Raw genomic sequence first — 13676 nt, 5'->3', positions numbered from 1 at the left:
CATGCAGTCTTTGAAATAAAGCAAAAATTAATATAAAGTGGGGTTAACATAATGCTCGATTTTAAGGGTTAATTGCGTGAGTTAAGAAAAATAATTATATTTTTTAATGTCATGGAATTTACCTTTAGCTTCTAGTGTTTATAGAAATTTGAAAATGCTTGCGGTTTCGGAAATATAAGGTGTCAAAAACTCAAATTTTACAAAATTTCAAGGGGCTATAACTTGAGAGGGGGTGGAGATGGAAAAAAATTTTATTCTAACGAAACTACTTGTTAATGTCTAAAAGCCCCTAAAATTTCAAGCTTCTACAGACTGGGGTCTAGAAGAAAAGCGACATCAAAAATTTGGAAAAAAAGGACTTTAGATAACGGTAAATTTCAACGGCCATTTTGTTTTTCTAAAATTTAACTATAGTATACCGCGGTAGGGGAAGCAAGCCATTGCCTTTCTGCGTTTGAAAAATTTCAAAAATGCTTATGGTTTCATTGCAACAAATAGTTAAAATAGGCCATTTTTAGTGCTTTGGGGGGGTATAACTTCCAGAGGGGGGGAGATAGGTAAAAATTTTGTTCTACGAAAATAAGTTTCTAGTAAAGATCTATGTACGTATTAAATTTCAGCTTTCTATCTTTAAGAATGTAGAAGTTTTGTAAGCAGACACACGGACAGACGGACGGACGGACGGACGGACGGACGGATGGTCGGACGGACGGACGGACGGACAGAGTGAAACTAATAAGCACTTTTTTTCAAAATTTTTTTGGAAAAGTGCTAAAAATATTGAAAATCCTTACAAAAAGTATGAATTTTTCTATTAAAAATATTTTCTAAATATTGTAAATAAGGAAAAAATTTAATATTGTAATGCATATACACATGCATGCATATACATATACGTACATAAAATTCTCGTGTAAATTGCTAATAAAGGAACAATAAACTAATATAGAAAATTTATTTAAAGTTTTTCCAATAAAAACAAAGTTCATGAAATCTACTGAACTTGTATAATATTATCAATATAACAATATCCTACACATATTATTATATCCTCCTACATATCCTGCTTTATGTATAGTATGTATATACAAAATAATACCCACATTATGTAGAAACAATTTTGTGAAAAATATGGGTACTATTGAAATTTAACAATTACTTGTACGCATTTTCAAATTATATTTTTGTTATAAAAATTTATTCACATATACATGCTTATGTACAAATGTATATTATATAATTGATATGTATGTGGTACATATTATTTACATTTAGTATATTATAAAGATGTAAATTACATGACTTGTTTAACATGTGTACTTTTTACATGTTTAATATTATAAAAAAAAAATATTTTTGAAAATTATTGAAATAAAATTAAATTTTTAAAAAAAAATTTTTATTAAATTTAGAAAAAAAATTAAATTAAATTGCATATTTATAAAATAAAATTATGTAACTGATTTCTGAATTAAGCAAGAATGAGGAATTTCCTAACACGAACGAAGAAAACTAGAAATTTGAAATAAATTATTTGGAATTAATATGAACTCTGTTCCCTATAAAGCTTTGAATTAGAGCGATGACCTCGTGTAAGTTGTGGTGCAATTTTGGTCTTGTACGAAACTAGTAGAAAGATAAAAATAAAATATAATAAAATGAGGCTTATTAGAATCTAAAAAGTTGATAATTAATTAAAGCTCATAAATTTTTCTAAATTGTTGTTATTCAACATATTCGCATTTATGTCTTAATTTCTTTTAAAAAATTCATACAACATTTTCGAAAAAAGTAAGAAGACGAAGATCTGATTTTTTATTTAAATAAATTGTTTAGCACGATTTAAAATATTTAAAAAATACCTAATTTGTAAACGTTTTTACAAATAAGCCCACATCTAATAGTAAAATTGTAAATTTCAATGAAAGAAACGTCATCTAATGTATTAAATTTAAAGTTTATTCTTAAGGTCAATGTTTAGCACAACACACAAATTTCTGATGGTAATAATTCATAACTTGCAGGATAGTGCTTCGTTTAATACGCACATTTGTTTACAGAAAATTGTAATAGAATGTTGTATTACAAAATTAAATGCACGCTATTCCGATTGACTTGACTCATCTGGTACGACTGAACTTATATCTACATCTGGTACGACTAAACTTATGTACAATTAAAATTGAAGAATTCTGAAATATCTCTGATGCTTGCTTATAGGAACTCTCCCGTACAAGATATTAATAACGAAAATATTCATTTTTTAATATATTCATTAATAGACAAGTTTTCCTGCTTTAATATTAAAAATTAAATACTGGAGTGGAACTTTAGTTTTCCTTAAATGAAAATAAAAAAATTTTCATCATCACTTTAACAAATTACCGCAGATAAATTTTAAATTTATTTTAAAGTCTAGCCAATTTATGGTTTTTTATCATATAATGTCAATCAATTGTTCTTATATATAAATACATATATATATATAAAGAAAAGCATTTAAATATCCTATATATAAAGTGGGATAATTTTTGAAGTGATACAAAAGAAATCCTTTTCAAGCAATAACAATAACAACAACAACAAAAACTTAATCAGAAATTTATTCCAAAATATTGTCGCATAATTTTTCTTTTTTAACATTTTCTTGCTCATTCACATATAGGAAAGCAAGAACAATAAGAAGCAAAAGAATTCAACAAAATAGAAATACTTTTGTATCCTTTCTTAAAGCTTCTTTAAAAAAAAAAAACAAAAATAAAAATGGCAATAAAATATTGCGCCTTCTAAGCGTTTTTCTTTTTACCTTTATCTTTTTTTTTTAGCACTTCTTCTTGCATATAATTTTAAACCATCTGTCATCGCGCTCTGATATACTTTGTATAATATTATTATTCTACTCTATATAGATTTTCTTATCTAAAAACCAGAAATTTTATCACCTCACCACCGACCATTTTTATTGTAACCCCATTTTATTTAATTTTTTCTTTTCTTTTCGTTTTAATAGAACAAACAAACACACAACTTTTCAATTATACTACATAATATGATACATAAATAAGAAAAGCTATAAAACCTGAATCATAGCATTAAAAAAAATTTTCTTGCAGATATTTTCAATGTATAAAAATTATATTTTGCAAGCAACTTACAAAAATTCAACGCTTAAGGCAGTCACCGCCGCGCCGCGTTTTGTTAAAAAATCATAGATATAAAATGACAAAAAAAATAAAAAATAAAGAAACAAAAATAAACTAAAATAATCTCATTCGTTACATTCTATAATCTTTTGATGGTGCGGCAATATTGTTAACAGTTTGTAGATTCACAGGGGATTCACAATATTATATGCAAGATATTGTATTCTCCTTCCAATACGTATGTGTTTGTTTGAGCTGAATTTGCGACAAAAATAAGTAGTTTTGCATAACACTCTTTTTTATGTCCCTTTTTTTAAAACCAGAAAAATCTTTTCTATATATAATTTTCACATAAAAGGGAAAAAAAGTAATGCTTAAATATTACTTGTATGTTAGAAAAAAAAGGATATTTTCATTTTGTATTATCCTTTTACTGGTTTTGAGACAAGAGAGCTCGCGATATATTTTATGATATGCAATTTAAGTTGTTCTAACCCTTTTTTATAGTTCTTCATTTGCTATTTAAAGAACAAATTACAGAATGCTTGAATTTTATCCATTTTTATTTTATTTTATTTATGTTTAAAGGATATTATATACAGGATTGCCAGTTTAAAAAATTTTTTTGTTGGTCTTTTATTATTTGTTATTTTAAATTTGATTTTTATTTCATCAAATTTCATTATAAAATAGAATCTAAAATAATATTCTTAAATTCCGAAAAGTTAAAAAACGTTTCAAGGAGAATAATGGTGCCAAATAATCTGACTCTTTCTTAAAGAAATGTGATCGTGGTTTAATTATAAAAGCATTATATTAATTTACGGATTTGTGGAGAGCACATTTTAATTGGATTTGTGAGAGTATTGTTTCAAAAACCTCTCAGAAATGAAAAATTTTTGTTAATGATTTAATTTATGATTTTGTTCCATTGTCTTCTTTTTCTCCAATTACTCTTTCGTATATGAAAATTTGTAACTTTTTGAACTTGAAAATTTGCAACCCCTACATTTCCATTTCAACTTCATGCGTAAATTTATTAGTCAAAATTGCAAAAGTTTGTAATATCTAAAAATTTTTGATTTTAATTCTAACAAAATAACAATTTTTCAAATACACAAAGAAAAAATTTATTCATTCACAATAATGATTAAAATTATATACTTCTGCTCTCAGATTTCTGTATGATTCATAAACCGCATTTACAACTTATTTACATAAACCCTTAAATCATTAGGTGAAAAGAAAACTCAGGCTTGTTTTTCAAATTTCAAGTCAGGAAACCTTTAATATTCTATCATTATTCTTTGGTTGAAAATGCCAGTTTTAAGCAAGCCATAACACTTATGTAAAATTTCGTGCTCGGCATAGCTATGAAAAAATATCAGCTTCAACCCAATGATTTTAAATAACTTTTATCATATTAGCTGATAGTCTTATAAGGTGAAACTAATTTTTTTTTCATTAATTTAAGTTTCAATTATTCTTAAATATTTTATTAAGTTAATGAGGCTCAAGGCATTTAATACACGTACTTCTGATTATTTAAATTTCAAAATATTAAAAATTAAATAAAATTGCATTCAACCATCTCAGATTAGTTTAAGGATAATTAAATTCTTAATAAATTGTATGATTTCAAGTAGAAAAAAAAACACAGGATTTACGTATCGTATACCTTACATAATACGTGTGTATATGGATAAACGTATAATTAAATCTTAAAACGTAATCTTTTTTATGTTTAAGAATTTAAAAACTACTTTATCATTCTCTAGCACCGTCTGTATACCAACCTATATACAAGTATACTAAACCTATACGATGCGTGCAATCATAATAAATTTAGCGTTGTGAATATTTTATTATTAGTTTTTCAGTTTTTGAAAACTTTTATGTACAATAAAAAGTGAAAAAAAAACAAAAATTTTCCGGCTTTACTAACCAGGTAACAAGAATTTTTATTACATTTTCACAGAATGCTTTAACTCTTAATTGCGAAAAAAAAATTACAGAGTAGAAAACTTGTTCCGGTCCTTTTATTTCTGTTTTGTTATTTTTTCTCTCTCTCTCTTATTTTTACATTTGTTGCAACATATTATAAATTTATTTTTTATTTTTTCTTTTTTACATTTCACCTCTAAGGATTTATTTTTATTTACCCACTAAGTCAAGATGAAATATTTTAAAGCAAAAATTATAATATGAAAAAAAAAAAGAGAACACAGAGACTAATATGAGCATATTTTACAACAGAAATAAAAGGAGAAAGTTTTAAAAAAAAGTAAAAAAATTATTTACAACTTTCACTAAAAAAAAAAAAATTGTAAAATTCTGCCTCTAGTGGCAGAATAGCCGCTATATTTTATTTATACTATACCCAACTACTACAAATAAAATAACAAGAAAAGATAAATTATAGCACTGTTTCTCTATATCAAATTTCTCTTTCCTATTTTTACAACATCTCTGTAGATTTTTATACAATTACATATCTGAAATTTTTATTTAAATCCTAGTTTCTCTTTCTGTAATAATTATATTGTTTTTAACTCTGACATGGGAAATTAAAACGTTGAAAATAAAAAATTTATTAGGTTCCACTAATTTTTATTGAAAATTTTTTTATGTATGTAGGAATTCAAATTAAAATTATTGCCCGACATAAAGGATGATTTCGTTAAAAAACTGCTGGAGCTTAATTTATTCAATTCAATCGTATATGTTTTAACTGTTCAAGAATAAAAAGTTGAAATTTTAATAGCAAAAATAGATCTTGCTAAGAAATTCTTTTGCTGCAGAAGAAAATTTCTAAATACCTACCCCCCCTTAAAGTTTCGATCTCTAACTCAAACTCCTAAAAATGATGTTTTTTGAAAATACAAAAATTTTTCTAAATTCCGAGAATGCGTGAAGAACAGCGACTTCTTACCTGTGATTTCCTTCTTCAACAGCAAAGCCAATATTATAAGCACAAAATAAGCGTTGAAATCAGTCATCGCAAATTTTTTTTCCGAAAGCCCTATAGGGGAGGTTGTAGGGGAGGTATAGGGGAGGTTGTTTTATAGTAAGCTGTATAAACCTGAAATCTCAATATTTTAACTTTTTCTATCTCGAAAGTTACTTGCTTTTAAATTTAGTAAAATTTTACTTTTCACCCATTTGTTTCATTGTCATTGCATTGAAATAAATTGCTAGTGGAAATTTGTCACCAGCTTTACAGAACATGGTTTTGATCCGAATTCATTTGAAAGCGAACTTAATTTGCGTTGAAAGATGGAAAACCAATCAGATTGAAAAAGAGCATTTTTTTTTTTATTCTTTTCCTGGTTCTAAGAGTTTCAAAAAATCTTATATAGTCTTGTAAAAATTTTTAAATTGAAATGAATTTGAATTAAATATGGTCATCAATGGTAACAAGCACAATCAATGAAAATTTAAGTTACAAAATTAGATAAAATTATTAAAGCTTGTATATTTTGTCTGATTTTGTCATCTTTTCAAAATTAGCTGCTCAAATCATTAATAACATAAAAAAACAAATACGTCTTTGTGTATATACTAGAATTATATAATAATCTTAAGTCTCTTCGTATATACATTTCTCAGCTTCTTACAGATTACCTCTTTGTAATCCGTTCTGCTGTTTACCATTTACTGAATACTAAAAATTTGTAACTGCTGTCAATAACCTTAAAAAAATTGCTGTTTTTATTTTACAATTATAAAAACAATTTCCACAATAAATATCAAAAAAAAGAAAAAACTTGTGTCTCTTATAAAACTTGAAAATTTTATTACAAAACATATTTTTATTTCTTAAGTACTTCGATGCAAAAGTATAACAAGCATAGAGCAATAAGGTACCTTATATCTACACAAACTTAAACTCCGTAGCTACAGAAAATTTCCTTGTCCAAGATGAATTTTATCTTTTTTTTTTTGTTTTTCTTTTTTTTATTATTATTTTTAGAATATAAAAAAGAAAATCTTCCAATTTATAATAACAACCGTTTTTTTTGTATTTTCATTGCATATTTACAGGTGATGAAAGATTGCATTCATCAATTTTATCACTTGAAAACATGGACAGACATAAGGGTGGTGTTTACATTTGTACAGCAAATAATGGAGTTGGAAATCCAGCATCAAGTCAAGTTGTAATGCATGTTTTATGTAAGTAAAGCAATAATGATAATAATAAAAGTAACACACTATTACAACAACAATATATAAAAATGTTGACAAGTTTATTGGAAAAACAAAAAACAAAAAATTAAGAGAAAATTGTAAAAGACTAGAAAAGTTTGTTTTTTTCTAACAAGAGAGTTTATTGAAAACTTTTGTCTAAGAGTGAAAAAGTGTAAGGGGGCAAAAGAAAAAACGATAAAGAAAATTTCTCCCTAAGAAATTTACTCTCCTTTTTTGTCGTGGCTACAATGATATTTTCATTTCAATTTTATTGGAACTTTTTTAAACAATTTTTTAGCAATTTCGATATAAACATACATACGTACATAAAATTTTTTTTTCCATCAATTGATTTTTCTTTGTAACCAAGGAAATTGAAAGACTTGTGATCGTAATTTACAATCAAAATTCTTTTAATACTTTTTTTTTCAAAACTTATGCTCCCATGCATCTAGATCTTTGTATTCTATATTATTGATGTCTCAATCTTATCTTTACATGAATATATACATTCTGTTAAGCATTTAACTTCATTTGATATACGAAAAATCGATGTGAACCCATTGATTTTAAACAAATATTATAGCATTCATTTAGATATGCATGTATGTATGTATGTTTTATACAATTAAAGACTTTAAACCCAATTTTGAGGGGCTGAATATTCTTAACTAATCAGTTTCTGATTTCATAGTTTATGATTATCGAAAAATCATTTGTAAGAATTTTGTTACTCTAAAGCATATATGTAATTTTCAAAATAAAATTTTTTCAAGGTAATAGAATTTGCGTGAAGTACTTTTACGAAAGAAAATAATGTGTGACAGGAATAATTCTGGAGACAAGACAATTCGAACAACGAAATTATTAGTTACATACAATTTAAATTATTCACAACAATATTCTGACAAAATTTCCCATCGTCAATATTAGTTTTTTACTTTATCGTAAATTTTTAATAAAAGAAAGCTCTATTTTTAGTTTCCTACTTTAAGAACTTCATTTTTAGGAAACCGAATTTCATACGCTGTAGTAAATTTCGGGAAAAAATTGTATTTGACAAAATTTTAAAAAAAGTAGAAAGGCGGGAGAAGTTGATAGCCAAGAATTCATTCAAACAGAGTTTATTTCCAGTGACCATTCATTCATTATAAAATTCTACTGCAATAGTAGAGCACGCAAAACTTTTAAAAATCAAGTCGAAAATAAAAATGGGAAAAATTGTTATTAAATTCAATGCACATTTGAAAATGAATTATTTACAATTTAGATTTAAAACTAAATCTCAATTTAAAACAAATCGTAAGAAATGTTCCACCAATGAAAAGAAATTTAAGTAACTAATTTTAGAATCAAATTTTTTTCATTTTTAATCGTAAGTGCATTAATTTTCAGCTTAAATTAAACTAAAAAAGCTCTTTACAGTTAAATAAAATTATAAGATTTCAAAAAAATTTCAGTTGATTTAAAATTTCGGATTCAATTGATCTTCCAGACCCATATATAATTATTTCTGTGAATTTTTTCAATACGTTAATTAACATAATTATTGCATAAAAACTGATAAATTTTCTTCTCTTATATTAATGAGATCAAATAATATTCATTATGATGCATAAGTGATGCACAGATCTTATAGTATTTAAAGATATTTTTGGGTTAAAAAATTAAAAATTAAAATATAAATGATTATAGTATTCATTTTTTCTTCAGTTTTTCCCAATATGGTTCACATTTATTAATTAATTCCAATAATGATTTTAAGTATAGCCGTTCCAAAATTAAATTGAACGTTAAAACTCGTTATCTTATGCATTAAAATACCATAATAAATGCGTATAAAAGTCTCAAAGAATTTAATTTAACTATTTTTATGCGAAATATGTTTAAATCGAAAAATTATTTCAATTCCAAAGTAACAGAAAGAAAAAACAGGAAAACATGCCTTGCATTTTTATGCAAGTATAATTTTTAATTTTTTTTTCGATATTGTTTGTTCGGTAAGTGAAACTTCTGGAAATTGAAAAAATGTTAAAGGGAAAAAAAGTTGTCATTTAAATCAGGACGTAAATGAGACGTTATACTTTTACGAAATAAATGCCTGTGGCACAATTATCAATACAGCAATCCAGTAGAAATTTCAGTCCTCTGTTATTTTTTCACTTAATTTTTTTTTTCTATTCTTATTTTTAATATTTTTATTTATTATTGGTTTGTGTCTTCGGAAATTAAAATTTTCCCTTTTTACCCTACCGCATTGTGTATACAATAGGTAGATTAGTGATGGCAACAAATTTTGCATATCGAGTTTTCGGTGGGAACGCACTTCTCTATTGTAGGGAAGTGCAAATAAACTATTTTTAGCAACCTGTCGGTCTCTCAGTCACGGATTGATCAACTTTTGCGGTATATCAGGTCTGGGTAACTGTTTTAAATTTTTTGATCATTATGAAGAAAATATTCAACAGATTTACTTGAAGTTTCATATATAAGCTTCGCTCGACCGTCTGCGAAACCTCCTAACTTTTGGAAGAAATCAGGCATCAGGAATTGGAGGTTTACTACGGGTCAAATATACATTTTTGCGTATATAGAGAAATAACCAACCGATTTCACTGAAATTTAATATTCAAATCCGTATTAAAAAACTGAACATACAAATTTTTTGGAAAGATCAGGGCTCGGAGACTGATCTGAGATGCAGATTTTACATTTTTTACCATATCTACGGAACTAATTTATGGAATTTCTTGAAATTTGATTTTTGAGTTCTGGTTGTTACCGAAACTAGCGAGCATTTCATGGAATTCGAGGAGTACAAAGGGAAACTACTAAAGAGCCAAATTTACATTTTTCTACGTATGTTAACTATAAGCTTACTAATGCCCCAAAAATTTGAAAAGAAGTTTTTAACTGGCATTTTTATAATATTCTGTAACACTTTCACTTAACTAGACAATACAAGTTTCGGTCGGTTATGTGCTGAGCACATCAGATTTTTTATTTTCTCGCCTTTAAAACAGAAATATTTTTTATTTCATTTTTCTGCTCTCTCGGCTTTCTTTTTGTGTTTCTTTTAATTTTTATGTTTAAAAATTGAAATAAATTTCAATATAAATTAAATTTCTACATACAAACATACATACAAAGCAAATTTTTGTGAATAATTGCAATTTTTTTTTAAAGAATTGTGTATTTCCTTTGTTGAGATTTCCTTTGGGTACGGTGTACCCAGAAATGATAAAGATTAAAATATTTTAAAAAGACAAAAAATTTACGAATGAAGGGATTGAAAAAAATTCAGCAAAAAATAAAAACTTTATATATATATATATATAATTATATATATAATGTATATTTTTCAAGAATTTGAAAAGATTTTTTTAAAAAATCTCATTTTAAATTAAATTGTAAATTTTTTAAGAGATTTCTTTAATTTGGAATATTAATTAGTCAAAGAATTAATGTGAAAAATGAGGAAAACACAAAAGTCACAAATTAATTTTAATATCGAAATACTCACACACACTCTACGCAAATAAATACAGTTTATTATAATAATAAATTATAATTTAAGTTGAAATTTTTGTGCAGAACTGAAGTTTGGGAGCATCTCAAAATAAGGAAAAGAGTGAATACTGAAAAATATTTTGGAAATGCAACGTAAATCAAAATTAATAAGTTGTATGTCATAAATGTATATATATATTATGTGTACTTGCTGCATGCGTGTGTGAATCTATTTTACTATATTAATTCAGAAGAAATTGGCTTTGCATCAAAATATTTACTCGCTTATAACAATACGATTAAATGCAAAATTTTTATTTCAATATTTTAATTTTGTCGCAAAAGCATAAACTAAATTTAAACCGATGAAACCGAAGAGAGAGAGAAATAAAAGATTACTACATATAGGTTTTTTTTTGATATAAACAGGACATTACGTTTATTTTCAAACTAACTTTGTTAGTTTGAAAATAAACGTAATGTCCTGTTTATATCTTTGCGACATTACTACATTGACAGTTGCACGAAGTTTTATAAAAATATTATTCAATTCGCTGATTTAAATGTATATTCCTGTATGAAATGTTCAACTTTGAATCAAGAATCAGAGTTAAAAACCTAGCCTTCCAGCTAAAGTATAGGCGGATTCCGTTGAGTTTTGGCAGCGTTATGGTTGATTCCTTGTATCTCCTGCTGAAAATAACTGACTCTGTCTTTTGAGTGTTGATATATAGTAGACAGTCAGAATAGAGGAAGTGCTTCCCATATACCATAATCATCAAGTCATTAACGTAGTCGATCTTCTCCTCCAGAAGTACCAGTAATTGATTAATGACAGATTCCAGAGAAGGGGATCTCTTCAAAAACTCTGTAATTGATTAATTATAGGAAAAGGGGACCTAATTATACATGCGTCTATCAACTTTTTCAATATATTTAGTGGAAATGATTTTTAAACTGAAAGTTGTAAAATCCATTGGGCTTTTATAAGAGCTTCAGTTTTATAAATTAAGATCACCCTAGCATTCCATGTCCTTGGAATGTAATTTAAGTCTATCCAGCATCCGTAGATATTTCTCCACCAGATGGTCTCCACCTACATTGATAAAAAAGTACTTTTTTTTAAAATTTGAAAGGAAAACTAATTGGTACAATAGGGGTCATAGTTATATTATAAGAAATATGTTGAGATAAACTGCGGTCATTCGACACAACACATTTGTGTTCGACACTTCAGGAAAGCGAACGACTAAATATTTAAATCAAACTAGAAGAATTTGGTCGATAGTTAGTGTTATTTCAATATTATTTAGAGACAATATGAGAATTTTAACTTAGTAAGAGAGTACGTATAGCTCAGAACTGGAAATTACACTAATATTTTGTACACCAATACAATATTTTTTGCTTTCTAAGCGTCCCTTCAGCATGTAAAGGGATCAGACATAAAATTATAAACCGACTTAAGCAGTTGAATTCTATACACAGAATAACTTCGTAAGCATCACACAAAAATTTAAATTATTACTTAAATTTAATTTTAATTATAAAGTATAAATTTAATTTATATGCACACATACTTTTAAGTTATTGCTATGCTGCGATAATTTCGACTTAAGAGTTAAAATATAAATTTAATTAAATACATGAAAAGTTATTTTTTCCGCCGATCTGTAGAATTATTTTTATTTTAATATCTTTGTACCTTTACGGTAAACTAATTTCTCATTAAAATAAAAAACAACACAAAAAAGAGAAAAAAAATATGCATTCCTTTTAAAAGTTATAAAAATGTCAAAGAGTAAAACCTAACATTTCAGACGTTAAAAGCCATAGAAAATTCATTCTTAAGAAAAATTAAATTCTCAAAAGAAAATGTTCTCTTCTTAAATAACATTTCCTTTTTAATCCTTATTTAAAAATTAAAAATTAAAAATGAAAAAAAAAAAAAACTTGCTCTATTTCTTTAAAAAGGATCCTCTTTGAAAAACAAAATTTTTCACACTTGAACATCTTGTAGACATCTTAAAAAAATTATTTTTTATATTTCGCTTTTTTTTCTTTTTATTTTTGATGTTTCTCATTTTTAATAGTACAAAACAGAAGATTAAAATAAAAGTATAAAAAACTTTTATACAAGCCGACCTACGCCTTTATATATGCAAAATAATATTTTATTTTTAACACTTTCTCATTTCATAAATAAATTTTAAAAAATTAAAGAAGCCAAAAATAATTTTACGTTTTCTCGAATTTTTGATATTTTCATGAAAATAATTTTGTAAACGAATTGTGGAATTTATTTGAAACATTCTCTCACAAAACTCACAGAACCTCTCATTATTTAAGAATGTAAAACAAAAACAAAGCCAATACTCGTATTCAGCTTTAAATATTTTAGAATTGCATTCAAATGCTTTTATGTTTTAAATTGACATTGAAAAGAAGTTTTTTTTCTAAACTTAATTGATAGTTTATTAATAGAATAGCTCCAGGAGGCTTGATATAATTCAAATAAAGACTGAGTCTAATTTTGATCTAAAAATCTCTAAAATTCGATTTGTTAAAGACTTGCGTCGGTTCATAACAAAATTTTGAGAATTTTCCTGAAAATTGTTTTCCTGTAATCTGAAATTGTTAATAAATAAACAAAATATTAAAATTTTAGATTTTTAAAGTGATTTTTTTTTCACTATTTTAATATTTTTGTAGTTATACACTTAAGTGGTTTCGAAGAATAAATTATATAATACTGCAAAAGTAACTCTCGAACACAATTAATATAAAACCAATACATATTATTATAATTTATTTTATTAGAATTTCGGAAAA

General features: G+C 25.8%; 1 protein-coding gene across 1 annotated transcript in view; it reads left to right on the top strand.

Annotated features, from left to right (window-relative positions):
* The window catches only part of LOC129614143 (lachesin), a 151284-nt gene that overhangs the window by 74547 nt on the left and 63061 nt on the right, over nucleotides 1-13676 (top strand). Inside the window, exon 4 of the mRNA XM_055528559.1 lies at nucleotides 7188-7319. Within this exon, the coding sequence (XP_055384534.1) occupies nucleotides 7188-7319 (132 nt within the window). The remainder of the gene's footprint in view (nucleotides 1-7187; nucleotides 7320-13676) is intronic.

Source organism: Condylostylus longicornis, unplaced genomic scaffold, assembly GCF_029603195.1.
Source record: "Condylostylus longicornis isolate FDR11 unplaced genomic scaffold, ASM2960319v2 ptg000104l, whole genome shotgun sequence".
NCBI lineage: Eukaryota > Metazoa > Arthropoda > Insecta > Diptera > Dolichopodidae > Condylostylus > Condylostylus longicornis.
Note: the sequence above shows the minus strand (reverse complement) of the source record. Positions and strands in the feature narration are given on the sequence as shown.